At 47.5% G+C, this 27,477-nt stretch overlaps 3 protein-coding genes across 7 annotated transcripts; 2 read left to right on the forward strand and 1 right to left on the reverse strand.

The window, feature by feature from the left end:
- Nucleotides 1-32: 32 nt before the first annotated feature.
- Nucleotides 33-9,008, forward strand: LOC101069915 (uncharacterized protein C16orf45-like). 3 transcript variants are annotated; one of them, XM_029851262.1, is made up of 9 exons: nucleotides 33-476; nucleotides 1,550-1,673; nucleotides 2,092-2,165; nucleotides 2,750-2,864; nucleotides 3,591-3,658; nucleotides 3,778-6,524; nucleotides 7,259-7,447; nucleotides 7,594-7,706; nucleotides 7,821-9,008. In XM_029851262.1, the coding sequence occupies exons 1-6, from the start codon at nucleotides 398-400 to the stop codon at nucleotides 3,888-3,890; spliced, it is 573 nt and encodes a 190-aa protein (XP_029707122.1). In that variant the 5' UTR covers nucleotides 33-397; the 3' UTR covers nucleotides 3,891-6,524; nucleotides 7,259-7,447; nucleotides 7,594-7,706; nucleotides 7,821-9,008. The 3 variants fall into 3 exon arrangements, with proteins under 3 accessions (XP_029707122.1, XP_011610730.1, XP_011610731.1); XM_011612429.2 differs by lacking the exons at nucleotides 33-476; nucleotides 1,550-1,673; nucleotides 2,092-2,165; nucleotides 2,750-2,864; nucleotides 3,591-3,658 and having other exon boundaries at nucleotides 5,569-6,524; nucleotides 7,821-7,981; nucleotides 8,161-9,008; XM_011612428.2 differs by lacking the exons at nucleotides 33-476; nucleotides 1,550-1,673; nucleotides 2,092-2,165; nucleotides 2,750-2,864; nucleotides 3,591-3,658 and having other exon boundaries at nucleotides 5,564-6,524.
- A 296-nt stretch (nucleotides 9,009-9,304) lies between these two features.
- On the forward strand, nucleotides 9,305-12,427 carry LOC101069389 (phosphoribosyl pyrophosphate synthase-associated protein 1-like). 3 transcript variants are annotated; one of them, XM_003972017.3, is made up of 10 exons: nucleotides 9,305-9,706; nucleotides 10,442-10,494; nucleotides 10,577-10,643; nucleotides 10,805-10,977; nucleotides 11,124-11,239; nucleotides 11,333-11,388; nucleotides 11,469-11,614; nucleotides 11,722-11,792; nucleotides 11,912-12,058; nucleotides 12,150-12,427. In XM_003972017.3, exons 1-10 carry the CDS (start codon nucleotides 9,549-9,551, stop codon nucleotides 12,306-12,308), a joined length of 1,146 nt encoding a protein of 381 aa, XP_003972066.2. In that variant the 5' UTR covers nucleotides 9,305-9,548; the 3' UTR covers nucleotides 12,309-12,427. The 3 variants fall into 3 exon arrangements, with proteins under 3 accessions (XP_003972066.2, XP_029707175.1, XP_011610729.2); XM_029851315.1 differs by lacking the exon at nucleotides 9,305-9,706 and adding an exon at nucleotides 9,996-10,014; XM_011612427.2 differs by lacking the exon at nucleotides 9,305-9,706 and adding an exon at nucleotides 10,183-10,351.
- A 2,149-nt stretch (nucleotides 12,428-14,576) lies between these two features.
- On the reverse strand, nucleotides 14,577-15,355 carry LOC115253374 (GTP-binding protein Rhes-like). The gene has a single exon (XM_029851479.1). It carries the CDS (start codon nucleotides 15,230-15,232, stop codon nucleotides 14,606-14,608), a length of 627 nt encoding a protein of 208 aa, XP_029707339.1. The 5' UTR covers nucleotides 15,233-15,355; the 3' UTR covers nucleotides 14,577-14,605.
- Nucleotides 15,356-27,477: the final 12,122 nt, after the last annotated feature.

Genomic DNA, 27,477 nt, shown 5'->3' on the forward strand with positions numbered 1-27,477 from the left:
GCAGAGCTGTATCTCTGTAAATAAATGCATTTACTCGTTGAATAAATGCATGCAAAAAACAGAAACAAAGTTATAGCACATGGGCCAATACCTACAGAAAATAAATCCTGCTTTCCTGCGCTTCGCAAAAGGGCCACTAGGTGGCGGAAAAGCTACGGTATTATTCATCTTGACAGCTGGTTGCCTTGACTTTGGAGGCTGTGTACAGCATGAGTGGTCTCTGGGCTTGTCGGGGACAGGCAGAGCTTTATGGGGAGTGTCGGAGCATCTCTCCTCTCGTTCAGAAGCTCTGAGGGAAAACAGAGAGGTGCTGCTCTGCTCTCCCCTCTGCAGTGGTTTTCCAGCCACAGAGGCTGCAGGCTGGAAAAGATAAGCAGCCAAAGCGGTAGCTGGAGCGATGGAGAAGCATCAAGGGTCTCCTCTCAAGTATGGTTCACTGGGGTGCACCGAATGGACGGGAGGCACGCAGAGAACAGGTTAGTGCACCGATGGAACACAGGCTGCATCCTAAACCTCAGCCTTTCCTAAAAAGGTCTGAAATCTCGCAACATTGTTGAACATCCGATGGCGTTGGCATCTGAGACAGCAGTTCTGTCTCATCCCCTTAAAATATAAGAAAATAAATTAGTTTAGGTTTTTTTTAATATATATATATATATATATTTTTTTTTAAAAGGAACAATTTGGATTATTTTGACACATACAGCAGCTCTGAAAATGTCAAGAATCCACAGGTGTCTGCAGTGAGTGAGTGTGTGTGTGTGTGTGTGTGTGTGTGCGCGCACGGCATTATAAGCTTCAGTTTTCTTTAGATCCGAAGTCCCTTTGTGTTATTTCTAGATCTCGCGCCGCCTGCTGTGATAATGAGGCTTCGTTTGCATTTCAAACATTTCAGATGATGTCACATGGAACGGTCGGGGTCGACGTAAGGTCATGATCTGGTGTCAGTCAGTCAAACTGGGGTAAACCGAAGCAGAGCTCTCAGTAAATGCCTTTAGGGGGGAGGAAGAGGATGCCAGTCAGGTCGGGGAGAGAGTAGAAGGTAGAGTGGGCTGGTGATGAGTCATGATGGCTCGAACCTGTCCAGACGGGGCTGCAGAACAACAGCATTTCATTTGCTTCGATTGTCACTTCCTGTTTCGTCATGTCGATTTCTTCCAAAATGATGGTTTGGGGCGGCCTCACAGCCAGAAGGTTCCCGTGTGGAGGTTGCATCGTCTATCCTGGTCCTCCAGGGGACTGGTGCAGGGTCCACCTGCCTCCTGCTGCTCCTCTGGACCACTGACAGAAAGTTTCCTGCTGTAGCTCAGGACGGACGAACCGACTCCGTCATAAACTCTCACGTGGTTTTGTCATTTTGTCACTCGTGAATCCCTTTTGCAGGAGGAAAACCCCATTTTTGTATTCCGATGATGATCTCTAAGCCCTAAACCCTCACTGAGGCCACGAATGTCATTAAAATGCAGATGTTTTGGTTTTTGGGCAAAATGACATAAAATCCATTATGGTCTCTCTCTCCCTCCCTCTCTCTCTCTCCTTTATCCCTCAGAGGATGAAGAAGTGGTGTCCATGGCCGACTCCACCGTCACCGTGGACGACATTGAAGGAGAGCTTTTGAAGATTGAGAGGATCAGGGACATTCTGGTCAGGAGAGAATCGGAGCTCAGATACATGTGAGCCTCTCTGACACCAGTCTGTGATCCCAGCATGTTGCCGTGGACACCAGGCGTTAGCCCTCACATCACTGCCACCTCTTATATGTTGTATCATTTCATTAGTGGCAGCTGTCCTGTCATGACTTATCCTCTTTGGGATGGTTAAGATAATAAATAATTCCTTTAAATGTACTTTTATTTTGAAAAAGCTGGGCTCGAGGTAACATTTGGAGGAGTTAGTTTAGTGGATATTGTTCAACAAATGATACTAAAAGCAATCAGGGACTATTTTGTCTCAGGGGAAACGCACAAGACACAGGTGTAACACGTGGCTAATCACAGACCGGAGGGAAAATGGCGGCAGATTTCGCTGCCTGAGTTTGCAGAGCGTGTTTCCTTAACAGCTGCTTTCCTGTGTCCCATTGCGCCTGTGCAGGATGGACGATATTCAGCTGTGCAAGGAGATCACTCGCCTGAAGAAGGAGCTGCACAAATTAGTGTCCCTGCCAGGTAGGAAGAGCGGCGTCACACGGCCAAAACTTTCAGAAGACCTGTATGACAACAGCGTCAATCCTTAGAGGAGCGCTGGAGCATCAGTGTGACGTCACGTTAGCGTGAATGATCGCACTCGGGGGAGTTTTGTCCACATCTGGGGGGCCTCCGCCCTCAGCTGCTTCTTTTCTTCGCTCTTCTCCTGTTTGGAATGCCGGCTGTTGTCATGGAAGCACACTGAGAGCAAGGTTTCTTCCTTCTATAGTAGTCCTAATGAGCACGAACATCCAGCAGCTGGTGTCTTTAAAGCAGACTCAAACGGCTTTGACACTATGTTAAAGTCTCATCCAGTAAAATTCAAGATGGCAGATGGTGGGGACTAACTTTTCTCTTCTCAGACTGATGCTAACTAGCCTTGACTAGCAGCTGTTGGTGTCTAGGTGTTGGTAGTCAATCTCTAATAATGTATATTTAAAAAACAGTGTCTCCCCCAGCCTCACCCGAGGCTCCAGTGTCATATTTAATCGAACCTTTTTCTCTGTGCGTCGTCTCTCAGCAAGATGACCTCATGTACTCATGTTCCCCGCTGTCGTGCGCCGCAGATAATGACAAGTCCGTCGAGGACCGGCAGAAGGAAGAGGAGCTCCTGCAGCAGATCCACAAGCTGGTGGAGACCCGAGATTTTCTGGTGGATGACGTGGAGTTCGAACGGCTCAGGTGCGCCCCTCCGCATGGGTCCGCCTCCCAGTAGGAGCTGGGTCACTATATGCTGTGGATGAATAATTAAAATAGGGTGTTGGGTGGAGGAGGAGGAGTGGAAATCCTGCTGTACATATAAAGGAAGGGATGGAAATGCAGCACACGCGCAGTATTCTGAGTCTGCCGGAGGAACAGCATGATACATTTATCATCTTCATTTTAATTCCTCTAATTACTGGTCAGGTTCAGGGCTGATGTGGCTTCCATCCCAGTTGCTCCATGCTCAGTTCCAGCTCCATTATACTGGTAAATACATAGAACCCATCAAGGTAAAGGGGGAATTTCTTAATTAAAACGTCCAATATTTTAATCTACAGCGTTTTTATGTTTATTTGTTCTTTGTTGCTGTCGTTTATGGCCTTCGCCACAGAAGCACCTCTGAGGGTTGGGGCTCGCGTGCAGTTAACGTGTCGTTTGTGGCGATCTTTACTGAAATCATTCGGTGTGTTTATCGCTTTTATGGACCGAAGCTGCCAGCCTCATCTTAACAGGCCCGATTGGACAGTTGCTTATCTCACCTGCTTTAAGTCAAGGATGAGTGATGGAATTTCTTTTCCCATCCTAATAATGAGGAGTTCCATTTTTGTAACTGATGTTTGATCCAAAGACAGTGAAAGTCTTTGTAATCCTGGTGATGTTGTTTATTTTCAGGCGTCTTCTCACTATTTGTTGTATTTTCTGCAGGGAAAATGAGGAAGACAAAGAAATGGCTGATTTTCTGAACTCCAAATTGCCAAGAAATTCGAAAACAGGTATGTTTAGATCTCTGAAGTTGCAGGAGAAGCGTTATTTTCTTACGATGTATCTAAAAGAAAAGTCTGGACTCAGTTATGTAGCAGGTTTTTGAGCATTTCTTTTGCCTGTATTTGAGGTGTACCAGCCAGGCGGCCTCGATCCAGGGCCCAGCAGACCTCTTCACCCCTCACCAAGACGGGTCTCACCCTGCTGAAGGAGTGCTGCGGCTTCACCTGCTCCGTCATGTAGTCCCACACAGGGAACCTCCGACAAAAATGTAGTATTTTCCAATTTTCGGCTTCTTTGTCTGCTAAAATGTCCACTTTGTGCCACCTTCCCCGACGGACAGAAACGTCTCGTCGGCATGTACGATAATGCACAACTCTGACTGACATACACATGTTATACGCAAGGACATAAAGGAGCTCTGATAACAGCTCTGTTGGTAATTAAACCCGTCTGACAGGAGTCAGGTGGCTGCCCTGGATCCACGGTGCAGCATCACTATCCATTAAATTAATAGCATTAATGAGGCTGACATTAGCATGTAGCTGCTTTCTCAGAGCTAAATGAATGTGACCTTTCAAAATGGCCAAAATAAAGGCATAGAAACAATCAAAAACAATGGTTAGAGCAACAGCTTAAGCCTCATTAGCCTCGGTGCAGTCGGCGGTTTAACCAGGCTTAAGGAATTTTATCATCCAGGATATTTCTACAGATGTTTGTTTTTTTTCTGCCTCCATTGTGACAGAATTGTTCAACTCTGTCCTCCATTAACGTGTTTATAACACCACCCTGAAACCTTTGTATTATAGCAGCATGCCTGTCCTATACAATGGGAACAGGGATGGGCAATCATACAGATCGCAGCTCTGTGTTGCCATGAAGAGCCGTCACCATAGCAACCCCGTATATCCCATATCACCACAATGAGGCGATGACTATCGGAGAGTACGACTTTGTGGAAGAAGCAAATCTAAAGGCTGAAATGGCTGTTGTTTCTAATCAGGTGTCTGATTAACAAATTGATTTTCGTATTCCATCCATGGAAATAACATTTTATTTATCCGATTTTTTCCGGTCCAATTTAGGTGTACAAGTATGTGGGAACCCTAAATGAAGCAGTTTGTGGAGGGTAATTACAGCTCAGTTCAAGATCACTGTGTAGACAGTTATCTCTCTCACGGGCGTCATGTTTAATTAACAGTATTTCTTTTCCATTCAGACATTAAAACAGCAGCTGGAGGTGGCGCCCGACCCCGTCACTGTCCTCTGCGCAAGCTGAGAGAACTTTGTGAAGGCATGTGGCAGAGCTGGGGATAATTAACCGAGTAGGCAGAGAGTTAAACACGCCTGTGTGTGTGTGAGTGTGTGTGTGTGTGTATGTGTGTTGGGGGGGGGGCTGTTTCTCCTGTATGAGTCATCAGTGTGGTAAAAGCATCGTCTCCTCAAGAGAAGCTGTCGGTGAATGCTCGCAAAGGGCACGGCTGTCAGTCAGACGTCAGAATCCTCAGCAGTTTCTGGCTCCCTGCCTGTACGAGGGGACAGGAAGGTGTTCCTGAGATAATAGTGGACGGGGGGGAAATGTGTCCGGTGTCAATGACTGATGAGGGAAACTATGAAATATGATATTTTGCCTGCACTGGGGAATTTGTCTGGAAACATTGCTGCACACATACAAGCATTACGTTTTGCATTCATTTATCAGAATTCCCTGAAAATGAAGCATGGCACATTTTGAAAAAGACCCTACATCTATATTTTTTTTTAATATCTTACGCAGTCAAGTCAGACATGCCAACATGTGCATTTTTCCCTGTCGTCTTGCAGCACAAATCGTTCCCCTGCTCTCTGGCGACATCTTGTGGCCACATTGGAGATGTCGCATAAACAACAGCGTAAGCTCGGCTCTAATTTTATAAAGATGCATTTATAAACTGGTAATTTATCTTAGCGTTCATCATTTTATGGCCATTGTGAAAGCACTGAAGGAAAATTAGGCCTAATTTTATGCCGTCTCTGCAGTCCACTCTACCGAAATAAACTTAATGCTGACTGATGGTGTTACGCCGGAGGAAAATTGGACTCTCATATTCTTTGAGACACATTTTATTTTGGCGGGACTCCGGGTCGAATGCATCACTACAGCCGCTGCGCGACCGATGGAACTGATGGAGAGAAAAAACAACCCAGATAAACGTTCCTTCTGGAGGCTGAACTAAAACGCCGAGTCCATTTGACCAATCAGAACTGTTCGATACCGCCGCCCCCTCCCGAAGTTCCTGAAAGTACTACCCCCTGAGCAGGGACTTTTCTGGGTGGGAAAAAAAGACACCCGGAACTAAAATTACATCACTGTCCCTGGCACGGAAAAATACACGGTTCCCCTAAAGGTTCCTGGTAAAAGTTCCTGCGGTGGTAAAGCTGCTCAGATTATTAGTCTTTGACTATATTGCCTTTTTAAAATTTGCATTTCGGGGGTCTTTGGTCCCGAGATGGACACAAAAAATGTGGACCGATGGAGCGACGACGAGGTGCAGGCCTTGTTGAGTCTATTCGCGGAGGAAAGTATCCAGCAGCAACTGCACGGAGCAACGCGAAACGACAAAGTTTATGCGTGTATATCGGCGCGACTGGGCGATCTGAACATACATCGCAGCAGTAAACAAGTCAGGGAGAAGCTGAAGAAGCTAAAACAGGACTATAAGAAAATTAAAGACCACAACAACCGCAGTGGTTCCGACCGGAAGAGCGGCAAGTGGTTTGAACGGCTGGATGCTGTGCTAGGACACCACTCTTATTTCTCCAGCTCTTTGGAGGCGAATGACATAACGTTGCTGGAAGCCATTCACGATGAAACCGAGACAGAGGAGTCGAATGAAGGTAATTTACACGAGTTTTCGCGTTTTAATAACCGCACGGGTGACCACTGTACCGCTATTAGCCGAGCTAGCTTTTGCTAATGCGTAATGTTGCCTTCAGTGCCCGTTTGGCAGTTGCTCCGCTTCCGGAAGTACGTTTCCTTAACAACGGGGATTGACATTCCAATGAATCCTAGTTTGATGGTTTTCAATATCAAAAAGTAAGCGAATAAAAATGCTCTAGAAAAAAACCTTAATGTACTATTTTTTTGTGTGATCGGTTAACAGGTTTCTTGTTAAAGAGAATCATATATATCTGTTTGAAGCAGAAATAAATATAATACAGCTTGTATTTTAGGTCGAGTGGAACATTATGATATTACTACCCCTATAACTGGTCCTCCTGGGACGACTACCAATAGTATACAATACTTCCTGAGACTTCCTTAAAATGATCTATAAGCCCTGTACAAGATATGCAAAATGTCCTGAAGATTGCATCAGGAGCTGTAACAGTCCATTGTCTTGCTGCCTGTAGGTTCTTTTCAAATCAGATAATTCTCCTCATTCTCACAGCATTTTTAAAGAGTTAAAAAAAATACAGCATGGGTGCTGCTGGTGGGGGGAAAAAGCAGCCATAGGAATCAACAGTGGGGAGGCAGCAAAGTCTTTGTTTTATGAATGAAGAGAGAAAACAGACTTCAGGTGTTATTGTTAAATACAGTGTTAGCCATTATTTATGTGGCTGCATTGCAGCGGAAGAGGACCAAGAGGACATACCGGATCTCTCGTCTCTCTCGGCGCCCATGGCCAAGCGCCCCTGCCAGTGCTGCTGCCAAACCTACTCTGAGATTCTCAGCTTCCTGGAGAAACGCTCGGAGGCAGAGCAGCGGCTTCGGGAGGACGAGTTCGCTCTGCGCCGAGAGGAGATAGAGGTTCAGAAGAGTAAGACATTTAGGAAGTAATCCCATGTTTACTGCTGAAATATAAAAAAAACAGACATAAATACAATTTATTTTAATGGCCTGACCTCTGTGGTTGTGGAGGGGGGGGGGGCAGGTTCGCTAATATAAGTTCTCTCTTACTTTCAGGTAAGATTGCGCTGGAGAGAGAACGTTTAGCAGATGAGAGGAAAGAGAGGGAACGGCGATTTGAACTGGAGAGCCAGGAGAGACATGTGATTTTGGACCTGCTGAAAGAGAAGGTGCTTAAAGGCTGATGGAGTATTGGGGGAAAACCACTCTCTTCTATGAAAGCAGAAGAAAACGGGAAGTGAGAAGGTCTTTGGTTGATGTTCTAAATTCCGGTCTCTGATCAGCTGAGCAGTGGTGCTGGGCCGAGTGAGCTACTGAAGACCAGACGAGGCCTAAAAACGTGGACAGAGTTTGCAACGAACATGGCAATAGCCCCCACGGACTGGACCTTTAACAGCACTGCAGATACTGTGGCCTCAGAAACGGGATGCGGAATACCAAAAAGGTGGGTGTGCGGTTGTTGGACGCTGCCACAGAGCTGGTTGAGACAGGTCTTTTCTTCATCTGCGATAGGAAGGTGGATGGACTCATCCTACAAATGAGAGCTTTTCCATTTCTTCTGTCTTGTGGGTGTGTTTATGTATGAGATTCATCCATTTTCTGTTAACCACTTACTCCTAAAAGCCCAGAGTGGAGTCAACCCCAGTGTGTGTCTGCTGCCCTCCCGACATCTGGAAGAGCTTCTGATGGATCTCCTTCCTGCTGAACGTTGTGGTGTGATGTGGCCCACGTGCACGGAGGTGCTTGATTGGATCCAGGTCCAGGCAATGTGTGGGTCGGTCCATGATTCATTCATTTTTGCGTCCTAACTGGACAGGTCGATATCATTGGAATGACGCTGAGCTGATGGCGTGTAGCTGTGCTTCTTTATAGCTTTGTGTAGATCTGGAACCCCAATACACAACTTCCTCATTATCACACAACATAGCTTATAATGTTATAAAACAAGTATGTCTTACATATTTTCTTAAAAGTTGGCAATTTCTGTCTGTGTGTATTTGTGTTGTCAAGTCATATATCTGACCACGTCACTGCTGAGTGCACGACACATTTCTTTTATGATACATTCATAAGAAAATCTCGAGAATGACGACAAATAAACGGACGCTTCGATGGTAGGTGGTTTGTGGGAGTACTTGTGAGCTAAAGAATGTTTCATGCACAATCTCCTAGCTTTTATTGATCATTTTTAAATCTGGTGCTATTATATTGGGGGAAAAAAAGAGCGGAGAAAACGTCCCCCCACCCTTCGCTGTTACATCAAAATGCAAAGTTCTTGCATTTCATCTCAAAAGGTCACAAATACACTGTGTTTGTTCACTTTTGCTGAAATGTTGTGTATTTTCATCTATTAAATTATATTGTGGTTTAACCCTCCTGTTGCCTTTGGGCAATTTAACCTGTTCAAATGTTGATATGTCATAACTTTGGTTTTCTTCCATATGTTTGCAAGTAAAATTGATTATGACTAATTTTGCTGAACATGTGTGTTTTTATTAAACAATTGGAGCATCTGTGGTCATCTTGGGCAAATTTGACCAAAATCAGACTGCGACCATTTGACCCAAGAGGACAAGTTTAAAGCCATCATCAGAGATAATGAAGTAAATGTCAGATTAATAACAAAGACGAGACAAATAATATATATTTATCGGAGCGCAAGTTTAGACCACGCCCACGTCGCGCCCTGATTGGCTAAAATCCGCATTCGCCCGCCTTCCTTAAACCTCGGTCTGTTTTCTGATTGGTCGTTTCGGACTTAACTTCCTATTGGAGCCCACAAACAACAGTAAGAGCGTTTTTCTACTGCTGCTGCTGCGTGAAAATTCCAGCGAGCAAGTTCAGAATATGTTTATCCCGCAGCCGACCTTACAGAAACACCGAGCTTTCCAGTCTGTAGTAACAAAAGTGGCTAAACAGGGCGGCAGACCCAGAGCTTCAGCTCCATCTGTTGCACAACAACCACTAGTTTAGATTTGCTGCTTTGCAAACAGCCCCAACTCTAAATAAACATGCTTGCGAGGCGTTTGGGAGGTCACAAGTGTCTGGGGTCCAGCTCTCCGAAGTTGTCTTTCGGCTACACGAAAATGAACGTTTCGAGCCGCGGCTACCGAGTTTTCTCCGGCAACTCCAGCACCGCCTGTACCGAGCTGGCCCAGACCATCACCGAGTAAGTCAGTCGTGCCTCTTCATGAGCCACCGTCGCACTTTTCTGGCCCCGTGTCTTTCACCTTTTTACCAACATCCTGCATGTACACACCCGTGTGCATTCCTTCAACGCTCGTGACGTCGAACGTTGCATCGCGTCTGCGTAGTTAGAATATGACGTCACTGCATGTTTTTTGTTTTTTTTTAATTCTACACGTTTGTGCAAAATGTTGCAAACGTGTGGACATATTTCCTCAAACTGGCAAACTCTTGGTGGATAAGGAGCACGTGACCCGCGCCAGTTTAGCTGTTTAGTCCTATTTTTGAAAGGTAAAATGTGACTACACACACTCCCCTCCCTGTTGTTTGGTGTGTTTGTTCTGCCAGCAGCTAATCTGTCCAATCCAACACACGCAGAGCAAACAGAAACACTCTGCAGGTACAGAGTCGAGGGTCACTCGCTTTGAGTCTCTCTGTAAATGCTGATACCTTCTATGTTGGTCTACTGGCATTTTCCCGGTGTTTCCCAGTTTGGGATATTTTTAATCACAAGTTTGCCTTCTAAAAAGCCTGGATCTGTGTTCTTCCTTTGCTGGCTGCTACGCTTTATTCTCCAGTCGCTCAGTTTACTAATGAATGAAAGGTGTAGTCAATCAGAGCTGTTAATGTAAGCAGGGATGCTGATTTCAGATACAGTCGCCTCAGTTGCAACATCTTTATTTCACATCTTTTTTTTTTTAAACTTTTTTTTCCTTAGACGCTTGGGTGTCGAGCTGGGCAAGTCGGTAGTCTATCAGGAGGCAAACAGAGGTAAAAGAGGAGGGAAATGCCCTCATCTCATTCTCACAGGAGTCTTTTGGTAGGATTCACCTGAATTGAGTTCCATTTTCAGAAACCCGAGTGGACGTGAAAGAATCTGTCCGTGGACAAGACATCTTTATAATTCAAACCATTCCCAGGTTAGAGATGTTTGTTGTGTCCTGAATTACTGCACAGGAACCCCATTAATATTCTATATAATCAGATAGACCCCCCCATCAAACCCCAGGAAAGCTGCTAATTCAAGAGCTTCCGTTCCCGTATGGTTGTTGACATCTTAAGTGGTTTGTTTGCGTCTCAGAGATGTGAACACGGCCGTCATGGAGCTGCTGGTCATGGCTTACACCTTGAAGACTTCTTCTGCCCAGAATATCATCGGGGTCATCCCCTACTTTCCTTACAGCAAGCAGTGCAAGATGAGGAAGCGAGGCTCCATCGTCTGTAAGCTGCTAGCATCCATGCTAGCTGAAGCTGGTATGAGCCTTTTTTTTTTTTTTTTATTCTCTTCTGTTTAGATTTTATAAGACCGAGGTGAAAGTTACCGTAATACAATGGAGACATTGTGAGATGTTCATGTCCCTTTTGTTCAACGTTCACGACTGGTGTGTGTTTGCACACAGGTCTGACCCACATCATCACGATGGACCTTCACCAGAAAGAAATCCAGGGCTTCTTCAGCTTTCCCGTCGACAACCTGAGAGCTTCCCCCTTTCTCATCCAGTACATCCAGGAGGAGGTGAGGCTTCCATAATGGACCACAGCCTTGTGACTCGCTAGAGAACGCACCTCCGCTCGCCATGTTAATAGACGTCTCGCGTCTATTTCTCAGATCCCGGACTACAGGAACGCGGTTATCGTGGCAAAGTCTCCTTCAGCTGCTCAGAGGTCACATTTCTCAGTTTATTTCGGTTTATTCAAGTTCCTGTAGAATGCATTTCTAAAGTCCTCGTGTCCGAATGCATCAGGGCTCAGTCCTACGCAGAGAGGCTCCGACTGGGCCTGGCGGTGCTGCACGGGGAGGCCCACAACTTTGAGTTGGTGATGAGCGACGGTCCAGGGTTGGCTTCCCCGAGCAGTCTCGCCCACGCTCGCACCGGCCTGGAGCTGCCGCGTAAGCAGAGCAAGGCAGCTGAGTGCCTGCTCACCGTTTGTGCTTTTTTAAATTTTTTTGGATGAACGAAAGAAAACGGGGGTTTGACCGCTCGTCCTCTGTTTCAGCGATGATGCCGAAGGAGAAGCCTCCTATCACTGTAGTCGGGGACGTAGGAGGCCGAATCGCCATCATCGTTGTAAGCTTTCGTCATTTACTCTGACAGTGTCTGGAAATAATAAATGTCCGGCGGGGGAATGTTAAATCTAGGCCAAAATGCCACCAATGGCGCGTGAGCAAGGTCTTCTTCTGTCCCAGGATGACATCATAGACGACGTGGAGGACTTTGTGGCTGCAGCAGACATCCTGAAGGAGAGAGGAGCCTACAGGATTTACATCATGGCCACGCACGGCCTGCTGTCGGCGGACGCACCCAGACTCATAGAGGAGTCTGCCATCGACGAGGTAAACGCCCCCGGGGGTTAAAGGTCAAAGCCGATTGGCCTCCTTTAGGAAAATACCAGGGTATTTCACGCCTGTGGCCCCGATCCTGCAGGTGGTGGTGACCAACACCGTGCCCCACGATGTGCAGAAGCTCCAGTGCAGCAAGATCAAAACCGTGGACGTCAGCATGATCCTGGCCGAGGCCATCCGCCGCATCCACCACGGCGAGTCCATGGCCTATCTGTTCCGCAACATCGCGGTTGACGACTGACACTGGGTTTCATTCCAGAAGTAACGGCGTTGTCCCACCCGTGCCCAAGAATCAAGTTTACTGCAGTGTTTGCGTTACAGCCTGTCTGTCTGTTACACTGATAAAAGAATTGAGTCTCATTCTGTCTGTTACTGCTCCTAAATACAGTAAATCTACAGTGTGTCATCCAGGGGGGGGGGGGGGGGGGGGGGGGGAAGAAACAGCGGGTCCCCAGGCATCCACAGGGCTGTAGTCAGTGACAGGTGGCTGGTTCTGCAGCTTTGAATGCAGAAGTGACCCCTGCACACCTGAAAACTCGACTTTCGGTAGCGGTTTCAGTCACAGCGGAGGCGGAAAAGAAAGCTGTGAAAGCAGAGTTGCGCAAGTAGATTAGAGATCAGACCGAAGTGCTGATGTTTTTGAGTGATAACGGCTCAGATGTCCTGTTTAAGCTAGCGAGTAAGTGGAAGCGGCGGCTCATGAGGGTGCTAAAGCGAGCGCGCGTGTGGATCCCATGCAGGAAAAATCCGGAATGCCGTTGCGCTATGTCCGTTGAGACGTCTGGATTGAGGAATGCTGCTGTGTTCTGCACAGAACCTTGCACTTGTTCTAAACGCCTCAGAGGTGCCTGAGTCTGCTGAGGAGCTTTGACCAAGTCCAGGGGCATGAGCGGACACAAGTGAGATCCCAACTCACAGGAGCAGCGCCGAGATGGCATCGCGGAAAGGCTCCGGGGTTCCGATGGAGCGTCCTCGGACGAGAAACCCGCACGGCGGTGATGCTGCGGCGCCTCGCTTCCCTTCACAAGTGAGCGAGGGCAGAGCACAGGCGGCTGGTTAAACGTGGACTGAAAGAGGAACTGCCAGCGGACGTTTACTGGGGCGCTTCCTCAAAATAAAACGACCTTTTTTTTTTTTTTTCAAAACTAATCGACGGTGGTGGGGGTGGGCAGGTTTGTACCTGAGCGCTCCGTTTCCTTGTGGGAAGTTGAGTTGAGAGGGAAGCTTGCGGAGCTCCCAGGAACTGCACGATGGCGCATTTAAGGAAGCGAAAGAGGCCTTTTATTGTTCAGCATCCTCTCATTTTGTTGCGTGTTGAAATTGGCCAAATCTCAAGCTGATTACATAAATGATGCTTTATTTTACAATATTGCCATATGATAACTGCCATATTATGGTATATTATAGTGACCCGCAGATAGGTTTGTTTTAGTGAGGATTCACGGATAAATGCGACAACGCAGTTTTAGAAACGGTGACCACGCATCTAATCTAATTGGTTGTGTTAATTCTGTGGAACATTTCAAAGAAGTTTAAGGACCAAAGGTCAACCCTTTGAAAAGCTGCGGGTGTAACGTGCGAGAATAACCAACAGGCGGCGCCAGATAATTTAAAACATCTGCAGAGTCTTTGCTCCACTGAAGGCTGCATTAGCTGTCTAAAAACAAGACAAACGTGCTAAAAACCCATATAATTACACCTAAATATATATATAATAAATATGAATAGAGACGCCTTTCCAAAGTTATATCCTGCACCCAGCTTGTGTGTGTAAAGACAGGTCACGTGTGTTTATGCAAATATTTGATTCTTCTTTTTTCCTCATATTTATTATAAGGAAAATCACTGCATTTAAAAAAAATCACAACATCAGTTGCATTTTATCCCCTCTATTTTACTTTATAAAATAGTTTCTCAATTGTTGCGTAATTTATGTCTGTTTGGAGCAACCTCAAGAAGTAACGCAAAAATCACTTTTTGTGCTTCTTTTATTACATGTAAAGATAAAAATTATCATACAGTAATTATCAAATATGCAAAAAAAAATCAGAATACAATATAAAATGTTAAATAAACCCTTCAAGCATAATTGTGTCTCTTGCAAAAAAAAGTGCATTTGAATTTTGTACTTTAAAGACAAATCGAAAGATATTATTGAGCCAAGTAACATGTAAACATGAGGTGAATGACGAAAACAATTTACATACGCTTTCACATGCTACAACATATGCATATACACGTGTTTCTTCTTCCAATAAAGTGGTGATGCGGGCGAACGTTTTATTTTGAAATCCAAATGTTCTACATTGATCTAAACACCCGCAGCGCGTCACCAGATAAGCAGCAACCACAGTACATCAAACAAACAGGTGAGTAACGTGTGCATCTTCCCGCCTCGTCAGCCGCGAAGCGTCTTTGCGAATCTCTTGTCCGCCGGACGTTTTCCTCTCTGCGTCCAGCACAGCAGCAGATCCACCATTCCCACATCTCAGCTGGCTTCAACGGACAAAGCGGCGGTTTTGTCCTCTTCCTCCGTTTTTAGGACAGAACGCAGCTGTTGGTTTTGTTCATGGGCGGCCGAAAGTTGGTGTCCTTGGGGAACGTCTCCCTGCGCCTGCGGAGCGCCGGGCTCAGCCTGCTGGGGAGGTTCACCTGCTGCAGGAGCTCCTTGAACACCTCCACCACGTTGGCGTTCTCCTTCGCTGAAGCTTCCAGGTAACTGTTACTCCAGTCCAACTCTACAGTCGACAGCACGTCCTCGCTGGAGACCTGCCGCTCCCCCTCCCGGTCCGTCTTGTTCCCCACCACCACAATGGGCGTGAACTTGTCCTCCTTGATCTCCAGGATTTCATCTCGCAGGCTCTTGACGACCTCCAGGGACTCCGGGTCGTCCACGGCGTACACCAACGCGAAGGCGTCGCTGTTTTGGATGGAGAGCTTGCGCATGGCCGGGAAGGAGTAGCTGCCGCTGGTGTCCAGGATCTCCACCGTGATCTTCACCCCACCGATGTCGTACTCCTTGCTGTGCATCTCCTCCACGGTGCGCCGGTGTTTGGCCTCAAATTTGTCCTGGAGGAATCGTTGGATCAGGGCCGTCTTGCCGACCCCCGCGGCCCCCAGGAACACCAGTCGAACATGCGTCTTCTCCTTCACTTCCAGAGACATGTTGCTTATTTCAAATGGATCTGCAGACACTCTTTGGAACTGAGATGTGAGTCTTCTGCTTCAGCTTTTTCTTTCGTTTTGGCCCCAGTTGTGTCTCAGTCCAAGCTCTTTACAGTTGCCTCTGTGTCTAATCCTGCACACACACTCTGCCTTTTATGCCCGTTTCACCGATACGCCCTCCGTGCCCCCAGACTCTGGTAGCCAATCAGCAGTAGGCAGCCTCCAAGAGAGCCTCATCCAGGCAACCAATGACGGCTGAGCATTTAAATGAGTGTACCAGGAAACACAGGATGATATTTGAAAATGATTAAAGAACAAGCAGAGCAATAAAGATGCCCGGGAAGAGATTTGAATGTATGCAGGCCGTACCTCGGAGAAAAAAACATCCTGTCTGCCATTGATTTGACAAGAAGCGTCGTAAAATTCTGGTCACAGCAACTCCGTTTGTATAAATGTGTAAAACATTTACTTTATACGCGCAGGTGCGAGTCAGAGATGTGCGCTCCCCCGCGGGAGACCACGGCAGAGGGGGGATTTTTGATGGCGCTAATGATGATGATTACATCTTAATTTTGCCTGTGCGCACATTATAGCTCTAACCTGTTGGTCTAAAGGGTCCAAGTGTCGTGGTCGTGCGGACGGCGCCGGTGAAGACATGAGCTGCGCCTGCACGTGAGGCTACCTACATCGAGATCTGCAACGTTGGTTGATACTCCACCAAAGCGACGGCGACGTTGTTCCTCAGCTCAAAGGTCAGCGTCATGCGTTGAGAAGCGCCCGCGTGTTATTGCTTTTGCTAGTCAACGGCAGCAGGAAAAACATCTTTATGTTTACACGTGCGTGGATGACTGGTGTTTTCCTGCACCGCTGCTCCCTGAATACTTGAGTGAATCCATCCTTTGATGTCCAGCTGTGCACAGGCTTCCGGTGATATATGCACCCCAGGAACCACGTCTCTGATGCAGAAGATGTAGAACTACTCCAAGGTAAATTGGATTAAAGCAAACAAATGACGCGTGCAAATTCTGGTGGCGGCGGGTTTAGTAGCGTTCGGGGGCCCGCTTTCAGCATTTGTAGCGTAGATCCACGAGGGAAGCCTTTGATCATCTCCGTAGGAGTCACGTGAGGATGGGGACAGATTCAAGCTTTGATGGAGCACGGTTCCCTGATAGAAGGCTCAAGATCAGACATGAATCATGTTGTACTGAAGAGAAACCTGCCGTAATCCGCTCATCTCCAACTGTCTAATTAGACGTGATTTGTTGCCTCTAACTGAGGTCTTCAGCTTATTAAAAGAAGAATTTAGCCCATGACTGAACTCTTCGTGCTTCTGTATGTGCCCAGGTGGTCTGACTGTGTCATGGCCATATTGCTTCCAGTGTGTTACGACACACCTCGATGATCTGCTGAAGTGTCTGCACGTCCTTTCATGTGCAAATGTTAGCCTCTGCTCGCTCTCCATCTGCTTTCTTCCTCGGCACGATCTCTCATCTGCACCTGTTAAACGTCCCCATCACAGATTTGCTTATTTGCAAGCGCCGGATTGTTTTGCCGTCGCTTAATTACACCAACACGCATCAGTCCCCGATGCACCGTTGAGGCGGGAAATGTCGATTCTTATTAGTTTGTGCTATTTAAAATAGATTTCCCGATAGCCCTGGTGGATGAGGAATGGCCGTAGCGGCCTTTATTGACTTGAAGCGCCCCCCAGGCCTGTGACCTCTGCATCTCGCCCGCCCTGTCAAGATGATAGTACTGAAATGTGACAGCTGCCAATTATGAAACACCCCCCTTACGCGACTTAACCTTCACCGAGAGGGGAAAGTTCTTTTTACATCTGCTCTCACAGGCCGGGAGCAGGAGGAGGGGGGGGGGCGGTTCCAAGACGTTCCGATCTTCAAGACATGCACCGACCCTCCACCAATGTCCATCATTTCTTGCTGTGGTCACCCAGTAAGCGGTGACGTCGTTAGCATCCCAAAGCTGTGCGCGGCGGCTAAATACTGTGCATTTCAATGATGTGTTCAGGTGTTTCTGAGCGGAGGTGTGCAGAACTCCTCGTGGCGTTCTAATGAAGCAGCCCTTTGCTATTAGCGTGCCAGCAGAAGCCCCGTGCAACAGCGTCGAAATTCAAATGTCATATCTGTGCATCTAAGCTGCACGGGAGGTTGTGGTTTTACAAAATAGCAAAATTACTCACGGGCATTATGCTAATTTCTGGGTTTGACGGGCTACGAGTGCAGAATACTGATTCCTGCCGGAGCAGTCAGTTGGCGAGTAGATGCAAATGAAGTCAAGGTGTTGAATTGAATCAAGCCAACAGTTCTTTTCAGTGGAACTGAAGCTGAGCTGAATTTCCTGCTCATTCCGGTTGACAGCGGCTGTGAGGCGAGATTAGAATTAGCGTCTGATAAATGTTTCATGTATTAGCAAATCAGTATTCTCCAGGTTGTCCCCTAAATTCAAAGGCATCATCTGCATATGTTCAGCACTGACGCCTACCGGGGGGTGAAATGGGATCATTTGTGGGTTAATAACAAAAATCACCTTTGTGCAGCTGTAGGAAGGTTTCGTTGTATCCAACAGTTTCTCCACAGTTCTCTAAACATGATGGTGTTGCAGCAGGAGGAACCGAAAACAGCCTATTTTATTTTTTAATTTCAAGTCAGGTGTATGAAGATGATACTTCAACACATGAATTTATAAATACACCCCCCCAAAAAAGTGTGTGTTAGCCTGTTCTGCAGGAGGCTGGGGAGGAAATTTCCTGTGCTTATTTCCCCTTCACAGGTCCTGGCAGCCGGAGAACTTCAGTGATCTCCTCGTATCTTTGTAACCTTTGACCTAAATATTTCAGGGTTTGGAGCGGAGAGGGTTTAGCTTTGGTTGTGTGGGAGTCTACATGCGTGTGATCCATCAGAGCTCACCTGGCTCACAGATCGGAGAGGACGGCTTCCTCACGTGGAACCAGTCGTGAGACGGAACAGGAGAGCCCTGTTTACAAGCCGAGCTGTTCTCTTGCCTTAAGGATGAGAGCTGCTGGAAATTAGATTCGATTTTGGCGCGCATGTTTGGAGTTTCTGAAAACCAGAAAAGGGCAAGAGGGAACATTAATGAAGAAGATACAGATTATTTTAGAACTACAGATTAAAGATGCTGATTAAAACATGCAGGTCCCCACAATGTTTCACCAAATTAGATGGAGGGAAAAGCATCATTTTATTTCTTTTATAACGGAAGACCTCGTTAGCTCAATGCCAGTTACACTTTGAGGGGTTTGGCCCCTCCCCCTTCTGCAAATGTACTTAACGCAGTAGAAAGTAGTTCTACCACAAAATGATGCTTACGTGATTGTAGGTTGAACTGAATATCGGGGAAACTCCTGAAACACGGTTTTTGGGAGTCACTTTTTGAATGGTTTTGTTTTAAAGCTTATATTTCATCCTTTAAGGACAAGAAATCTATGTATTCTCTTCAGTGAATCATGTTTATTAAGATCTGGAAACAGCCCCCTTGTGTGTGTGCGTGTGTGTGCGTGTGTCTGTGTGTGTGTGTGTGTGTGCGTGTGTATATGTGTGTGTGCGTGCGTGTGTGTCTTAAACCAAGCAATCTTTGTGCTTTGCAATCGTGTGCTGAGGTTTGTGACATCAGCTCAATCCTACATATTAATGCTGACTTATGCAAGATCAGTTACCTGAAATAGCGTGCGCACACATGTGCTCACACACACACACACACAATGCTATGAACCTTAAATAAGAGAAGCTGGAGACCCTTGACTGTTGCCACTGGCACTCAGCTAATGAGTCGCCCAGGGTACGATACACCACTGTCGGCTTGGCTCGGAAAGAAAAAACATGCTATTTTATGCAAGAAGCTCTGCATTCTTCACTCGCTGACGTCACTGCCACCATTGATGCCTGGGGATGTTATTTATTTTGAAACCCTGACCACAACCTACATATAGACATACATCTAAATGCACGTGACGCCAACAACCTGCGATTAAAACTCACGTGACGGCAGGGATCATCCGTTTCACTACTCCTGGACATGTTCCAGACACGGTTCAGATAAAAGAAAGGACAAAGAACCCTTTGAAAAAGCTCCCTGTAGGAGCCACTGTTATTTGCATACTCTGTTGTAGAGGCCAGCTGAGTACTATAATTCTGTAATTATGCTAATTGCGCGTGATGACTGCTAAATTGTGTCTGAGTGTCATTTAATAGACACACTGATGAAGACATATCTGGGCCACAGCGCATTCATGGCGGAGCATTTGATACATTTGGTCCAGGTCTGCAGCCTTGAGCAGCAGCTAGCTTATCCATGAGGGCAAAGTTTGGGATCATTTGGATGATTTACTTAAACGACCCTCCCTTTAGACCTATTATTATTATTATTATTAGTAGTACTAGTAGTAGTACTAGTATTATTAGCATTATTAGTCTTTGTCAGCGTCAGTCAACAACAGGCAGGAAATAAAATAAAGCAAGAGATAAAGAAAAATCAAATATCTCCACCCCCAACCTCGTGTTGGTCGTTTTTATTGTTGTATTTATTTGTCACCGTGATGCCCCCCCCTCCCCCACATCAGCCTTCACGCCCGTTCAGCTGCGGCAGCAGGTGTCGGCCCTGTCTTCCAGAATCTGTTTGCATTAATTCAGCGTGACAGCCTGTATCGAGGGTCGCTTCCAGGAGTTCGCTTTAGCGCATGTTTGCGTCTCGCTGCTGCTGTGGAGCCACTGCAAACACACTCGGATTGCAGTCCTGCAACCAATGTGGTACCGGTATTCCTCTACGGAAGTTCTAAAACGACAGGCACATTTGAGGACGGGACGTGAACTAAATGTTGGGTTTGCTCACGAGACCAGAGCGACGTCACCTGAGCCAGACAAATAATCCGTGTCAGCATATTTATAAGGATGGAATAATTGTGCGGAAAAGGTAGCTACTGGCATAAAATCGATGTTTTTCCAGCAGATTTCCAAGGATCCAACAGCTTCATGCGGTTCTGCGGGGTTAGCAAGATTCAGAGAAGTTGTGTAAGAGGGATTTCGCTTGAAAACAATAATAAATCTAAAAGTCATGAATGTCAGGCTCGTCTGCCTGATGTTTGCCGTCTTCCTTGAGCAGAATTCCCGGATTTGCAAGCGTTTTTGAAGCCAACCTTATATAACTCATGGTGCTTTAACGAGCGCTTCGCGGCATAATTGTGTTCAAAATAGGGAACTTCAGATGGTCCATAATTCATGACTGTCGGCTCTGCTCATGCAGTTCTAAGTAAGGAGACGGCAGATGACAACGTCCTCGTCTTGTGGCTTCCAGGCTTGTGTTCCAGGCTCACCGCGTGATTCAGAGGGTTCGCTCTCCCTCCGTCTGTCTCATGGTCCTTTATTTAGCCCCTTGGCCTTCGCTGTGCCTGCTACCCAGACGCAGAGGGGCTCTCTGACGCAGCGAGATGCAAGTGCGTGTCAGGGGTGTTCGGATCAAGCTCATCGGGAGTCAGAACCACTGATCGTTACTTTTAAAGGATCTTCACAAAGGGAGCTGAGGAGAGCTTCTTTGGATCAGCGGGAACGAGAAGCCTCTTTTCAAAACCTCCGTTCTTCTCGTTATCCGGCGGATCGAAGCTGCCGCTGCGCAAAAGTCGATCCCGGAGGAAGCCCAGTTCTGACCTGCGGGAGTGTTAATGGCCGCCGGCCGCCAGAGGATGAGTGGTTTAATCACTAACTAGGTACACGGTGCATTTCGCTTAATGGCTGCGGCGAGCCTTTCTCGAAAACCCGATTCCGCTAATTGGAATTCTCTCCGTCCCTACTGGGAAAGTCCCCGTGGTCGGTGCCTGTGTTGTCCAGGTGGCCGCAGGGAAGCAGCCGGTTGTTGCCGAGGCTGAATGGACGCCACGGCGTTGAGACCAGAGCCCTCGTGGAGCTGGAAGACGCGACAGAGGTGACGACTCTACCTGGTGAGGACAGGTTGTCAGTTGTGCCGTCACCACTGTCCCCCGCTGTCCTGTGCACAATAAGCTAACGGAAGGGAGGAAATAGAATCTTTAGATACGCAGATACATACACTGCACTACCTATTCTCACCTGTGGGGGGCGTTTTTACAAACAGCTGTTCACACTCCACAATTTTACCCCCCTCGTGAGGTCGTAGACTGTTTTTTTTCCTCTCCTGCCCTAAATCGGGGGAGGAAAACTGGAGATCCAGCCTGGTCGTAACAGCCAATGACAGCCAACACGGGCGTTGAGTGACCAGAGCAGCGTCAACAACAACAGAAACAACAACAACAAGAACACATTCTTTGCTTTCTTTTTGTTTTTTTTTTAAAACACATAGTAACACGCACATGACCCAGAGGGCTCTTTCCTGCTGTTAGCAGCAGCATTTCCTGCGACGCGGAGCCCGCCGAGCTCATGTGAGCGTGTTAGGATTGTGGGGAGAGATAAAGAACACCTCTTTATCTCTCAACACATTAACAATCCCCCTTCAACTCGGTCAAAAAGGGAGCGGCGGCCTCCGTGCTGCGTCCCTGCGAGCTCCTGGGCACCACGACGCGGGCGTCGTTCATCTCGCATTAGCCCGTCTCCGTGGGGGAGTGATGCTGACAGGTGAGCTGTCAGGAGCAGCGTAGTGAACCAGGCTGTGGGGTATCCACGCTCATGACGCTCACACTGGCTTGTGCGAGGCTGCCAGTTATCTCTGGTCTCAATCGACGCCCCCGCGTCCGCTCTCGTAGCGCGCTGCCACGCTGCGCGACAGCAGAGAAATGCAGCCGTGTCTAATCCCACTTGATGGGTGTTTTTTTCCCCTCCGAGCGCTGCAGTTACGACCTCGTTCACACGTCCATATGGTGCTCGGATGCACCTTTGCACTTCCTGGCTGACAGATCCTGTCAAGGTCACCAGGGAAGTCAGGGATGGATGGATGGATGGATGGATGGATGGAGGGAGGGAGGGAGGGATGGGTGGGTGGGTAGGAGGGAGGGAGGGAGGGATGGGTCGGTGGGTGGGTGGGTGGAGGGAGGGAGGGAGGGAGGGAGGGATTGATGGATGGATGGATGGATGATGGAGGGATGGATGGATGATGGAGGCATGGAGGGATGGATGGAGGGATGGATGGATGGATGGATGGATGGATGGATGGATGGATGGATGGATGATGGAGGGATGGATGGATGATGGAGGCATGGATGGATGGATGGATGGAGGGAGGGAGGGAGGGAGGGAGGGAGGGGTGGGTGGGTGGGTGGGTGGGTGGAGGGAGGGATTGATGGATGGATGGATGGATGGAGGGAGGGAGGGAGGGGTGGGTGGGTGGGTGGAGGGAGGGAGGGATGGAGGGATTGATGGATGGATGATGGAGGGATGGATGGATGATGGAGGGAGGGAGGGATGGATGCAGGGATTGATGGATGGATGGATGGATGGAGGGAGGGAGGGAGGGGTGGATGGATGGATGGATGGAGGGATGGAGGGATGGATGGATGGATGGATGGGTGGATGGATGGATGGATGGGTGGATGGATGGATGGGTGGATGGGTGGATGGGTGGATGGATGGATGGGTGGGTGGATGGGTGGATGGATGGATGGATGGGTGGATGGGTGGGTGGATGGATGGGTGGATGGGTGGATGGGTGGATGGATGGATGGGTAGATGGATGGATGGATGGATGGATGGATGGGTGGATGGGTGGATGGATGGATGGATGGGTGGATGGGTGGATGGATGGATGGATGGGTGGATGGATGGGTGGATGGGTGGATGGATGGATGGATGGGTGGATGGGTGGATGGATGGATGGATGGATGGATGGGTGGATGGGTGGATGGATGGGTGGATGGGTGGATGGATGGGTGGATGGGTGGATGGGTGGATGGATGGGTGGATGGGTGGATGGATGGATGGATGGGTGGATGGGTGGATGGATGGGTGGATGGATGGGTGGATGGGTGGACGGGTGGATGGATTGGATTTTGTAACAATTCTGGATTCTTCCTCACCAATGACGCCACCTTTTCCACTTCCCTCCTCCCACAGCGTCTCGGCCACAGGTGACTCCCGGGACGATGTGTGTTAAACATCTAGTCCTGAAACTGGGTCACGGCAGTTGGTCAGTTTTGGAAACTCTGTCCTAATTTCCGGGAGAACCACTCCAGTTACCTCCTGGTTAGTCACCCTGTCAACATCCCAATATGGGAACTCAGAGGAAAAGATGTCTCGGTCGCCGGAGCGTCGTGGCCATCCTCTGGTTTTATAACCCATTTATGTCGCAGAGACTGACGACTAATTCGGATCATCCGGAGCAATCGGAATGGAAGAAATCTGTGACACATCTGCTCAATGTGTGTTTGGGCTGAATTCAAAGTCACTATGATCCGAGTGTTGACGATGAGAAGAGATGCTCATTTTAAATCAAAGTGTGTTAAAACAATAAAGGTGCAGCTGGACAGGACAGCAGAGAGAAGAGCTTTATTCCCTTTCCTGTTTTTCCCGTGAAGGACACGTGTTTCTATTTATATCCGGGGGTCATTTAATCGGACTGGGCGCTGTTAGTGCGCATTGAATCATCTGGTCTGGAAAGATTAATGAGCAAATAGGGTCATTTCATCTAAAAATCAGCCCAAGTTGGGTTTTTTTTAACCTTATTTCATATTTTTGGCTCATTTTGGAATCGAACGTGGCCCATCCTGCTCTCTGCCAGCAGCCGCAGAGGTCGCACATCCTCTGGAAGTGCAGTCATTAATCTGGGTGAATTTACTGAATCCAAAACTAAAAAGTTTTAGTTCAGGTTACGTTGAGACGGCGTCACACTCCCGCTCGGCTCCGATCCCATCGTCAGGTGGTTGCCCAGAGCCGTGGACAAAGGTTAAGCTGCCTAGAGAAAAGTCAATTTTGTGGGGTGGATTTCTTGTTTCGTTTCATTTAAATTGGAGCCATATAAGGTGACAGCGGACACGGGGCCCCCGCAGGCCTCATAAACGGATATATTTTTAATTAAAGCATTAGAAACATGCTGTTTCACATCGCCCTGACTTTACTTGCAAATGAGATATTCTTTAGTTCAGCTGAATTATTTTAAACAGCTAAATTAAACGCTAACGGGCTGTTTTCTGTTACCTGACAGGAGTAATTTAACGTAGCTAAGATAGATGTTCATTAGAATAAGCTCAATCGATCAGGAAATCTTATGTGTGTTAAATAAAGGAGACGATTTATAATGAAAATCCCAAGCGGCCATTTGAACATGTTCAACACCCCAGAGTCTCCTGGTTCCTAAATCAATACTCCAGCTTTGATCCTGTGAATAAATCCTTGTTCTTGTCTGTTTTAAATGATAAGCCTATCTCTGGTACCACAGCTGGGCCCGTGAGCTCCATATAAAATGGCCTTCGTGCTCATTAGAAGCACCAGCTCGGATGCTGTGCTGTTGCTGTGGACAGAATATTGATCGCTCTCCTTCTCCGACACCCTTCTGCTTATCTTACCAACATTTTTCCGCCCCGACACGCTCATGGCGACTCTCCGTCAGTGTGTGTTCAGCATGAACCCCCCCCACCCGTCACCGAGGAGGATAATGGGTAATGAGCCCCTCAGCGTTTCCATGGCGTTCCTCGAGGTCGAGGGTCCTCTTCATCTGATGTTTATAGATATATTTATAGTATCTTAGGAACATTTGAGACCGTTAACCGGGAACAAGACGATGCCAGTTAATGGAAATGTGCGGATACCCAGATGGTCATCAGTTCTCTTCATATCCAGTGGAGACAGAATATCTGGAGGACGTGGTCCTGGAGGCAGCTTCGTTGGTGTTTGTATGACCACCCTGCTGTGGAATGGCCTCCTGGACCTCGGGAGGTTCTCCTGAGTGCAGCCCACTAACAGAGCTGGACGCTCAGAGGTGCACAGGACGCACACTTTCTCGTGAACTCACACCTACGCAGAGGGAATGTTTACCAGACACCATGAAAGCACGACAACAAACAACGCCCACACACTTTTACTGTAGTGGCATCAAACCAAAGGTGCTCGCCGTTACTATCGGTTATATCAGCATTTTCCCAATATATTCCAACATATTTCAATATTGTGCAGTGTGTGAATGAGCCGGAAGAGCTGCACCAATGAGATGTTATTTAGGAAAAATCACCCCACAACAGAGCATTTAGATCATCACTGCAATTAGAGGGAACTGAGATGATGTGCATCAAGGAGACGCTCGCTGAAAGACTCCCCCCCCCCTTCTGTCCCGGCTGGGCGCCCAAATTCCACGGGGAGAATGAATCATCCTCCTGACGGAAACAGAAAATAAAGTTTGATGCAAGTTTGCGCCACAAATGTGCCTTCTGGGACGCGGAACATCATTTCCGAGCGGCCCGTAAATTGGTTCTGTCATCTTTTCGGGATGAGCCCTTTGAAGGATAAACCTCCTCTATTCAACAGCCGCCAAAATGTGTGATTCTCTTGCGCGAGAAAGTGGGACGGTTGGGTTATTTTCATTCCCAACATTTGAAAATGGAGCCTCAAATCTTATCAAATGGAAAAGAGCTGCTGTTGAGGCTTGGCAGCTATATTGGTAAGTTTGTGTAATTCTAATAAAATGTTAAAAGGTCTGTGTGTGTGTGTGTGTGTGTGTGATGTAATTGTCTTTTCTCCAATGGGTGCAAGATGGCATATTTCGGCCTGATTGCTGCCTCCGTGTCAGGTGTACGGCTGAGGCTGGGTCTCCCCAAAACCCCTTTGTGGTTCAGATCCATCACTGGTGGTGGATGAGAGTCTTATAGATTAAAGAGAAACACAAAGAATGAGCTCTGATTGCCTCAGATCCTCCTCTTTCTACCTTCCCGGGAGATAAATGGGACAGTAATAGCAAGGAGGAAAAGACAGGGGCAACTTTGGGCTCATGCTAATCAGAGTTCCATTTATGGAGGCGCTGCGTTGCGTAACATATGATGTAGACGAGGCCGTATTGATCCACACGATTCACTGGAGGGGGATTTATTACCTGCACTGATATCTTTCAGTCTGCTTCCCCCTACTTAGCATGACAGGAAGGGGACTAATTTCTTTCATCTTTTAGGGATGGAGGGTCTCAGAAAGATCCAGTAGATCACATACTGGTCACGAGCCACACCAGAATGGCTCTCTGATGTGCACATTTGACAGGAAATGCCAAGAGGTAGAGGCCACGCAGTCGATACCGGACGGGATGAAATATGGCGGAGGGAGCAGTAATGGCGTAGCGCGCACCGGTGTGGCCGCGTCGATATTGATGGGCTGAGTTGTGCACGTCTGCTCTGTGTTTCACATTTAAAAGGGCCTGATTGGAACATAAATCCAACTTCTACATGTGGGACCTCCGGTCTCCCCTCACACACACACACACACACACACACACACACACACTGCACAGCGACCACCAGTAGACTTTGCAATCGTGCGTAACTGAGGCTGTCGTGCATTCGTAGGTGGCTTCACACACCTGCCACGACACGGATTTGGGGCGTGAAGCTTCAGAACCGCCTCCTTTAACCGAGCCAGGCTTGATTGCGCAACACAGACAACGCGGTGCACCTGTTTCCAGGCGAGGTGAGACAAGAGGGTGCTGAGTGAATCAGTGCAGGCAAATCTGGGAATGGCGTCCCACGTGAGACGATGCCAAAATGGAAGCGAGCTTGTGTTTCACCTGTGCTCAGGAACCCAGCGCAGCCAATGAATCCTATTTTCTGGGTAAAACAGTTTAGAATTAAATGAAGGTGGGTTTGAAAGGCAGCAGATTAGAACCGTGCACACACACACACACACACACACACACACACACACACACACACACACACACACGTACATTGTGTTCTGGCAGTAAAACCTCATTATTTATTCCATCTTTGTGCAGGAGACTCTCATGTGTTGTCACAAATATGTGATGGCCCCGGGCCCTGGATGACATATGCCATTTAATTGGTTATTATGAAATAAAGGGAATGTTGGATGACCAATAAGCAAATGAGGGTGTGTTTACAGAATTTTCTGGACTAGACGGCCTACAATCAGGGAATCAGTTGTAATTTATTGGTTTTATTATGATTATTGTTGGTTTGCACATCAGTCCTGCAGAGATTTGTTAGTTTTATTGGGATTAATTGATTTATCAGGACTCGACACAGGTTTGTGCCATTAAATACAGACAATACCCCGACACATTTGACACCAAATGACTGTATTCATGATGGAGATATT

The sequence above is a fragment of the Takifugu rubripes genome, chromosome 17 (assembly GCF_901000725.2).
Source record: "Takifugu rubripes chromosome 17, fTakRub1.2, whole genome shotgun sequence".
Lineage (NCBI taxonomy): Eukaryota > Metazoa > Chordata > Actinopteri > Tetraodontiformes > Tetraodontidae > Takifugu > Takifugu rubripes.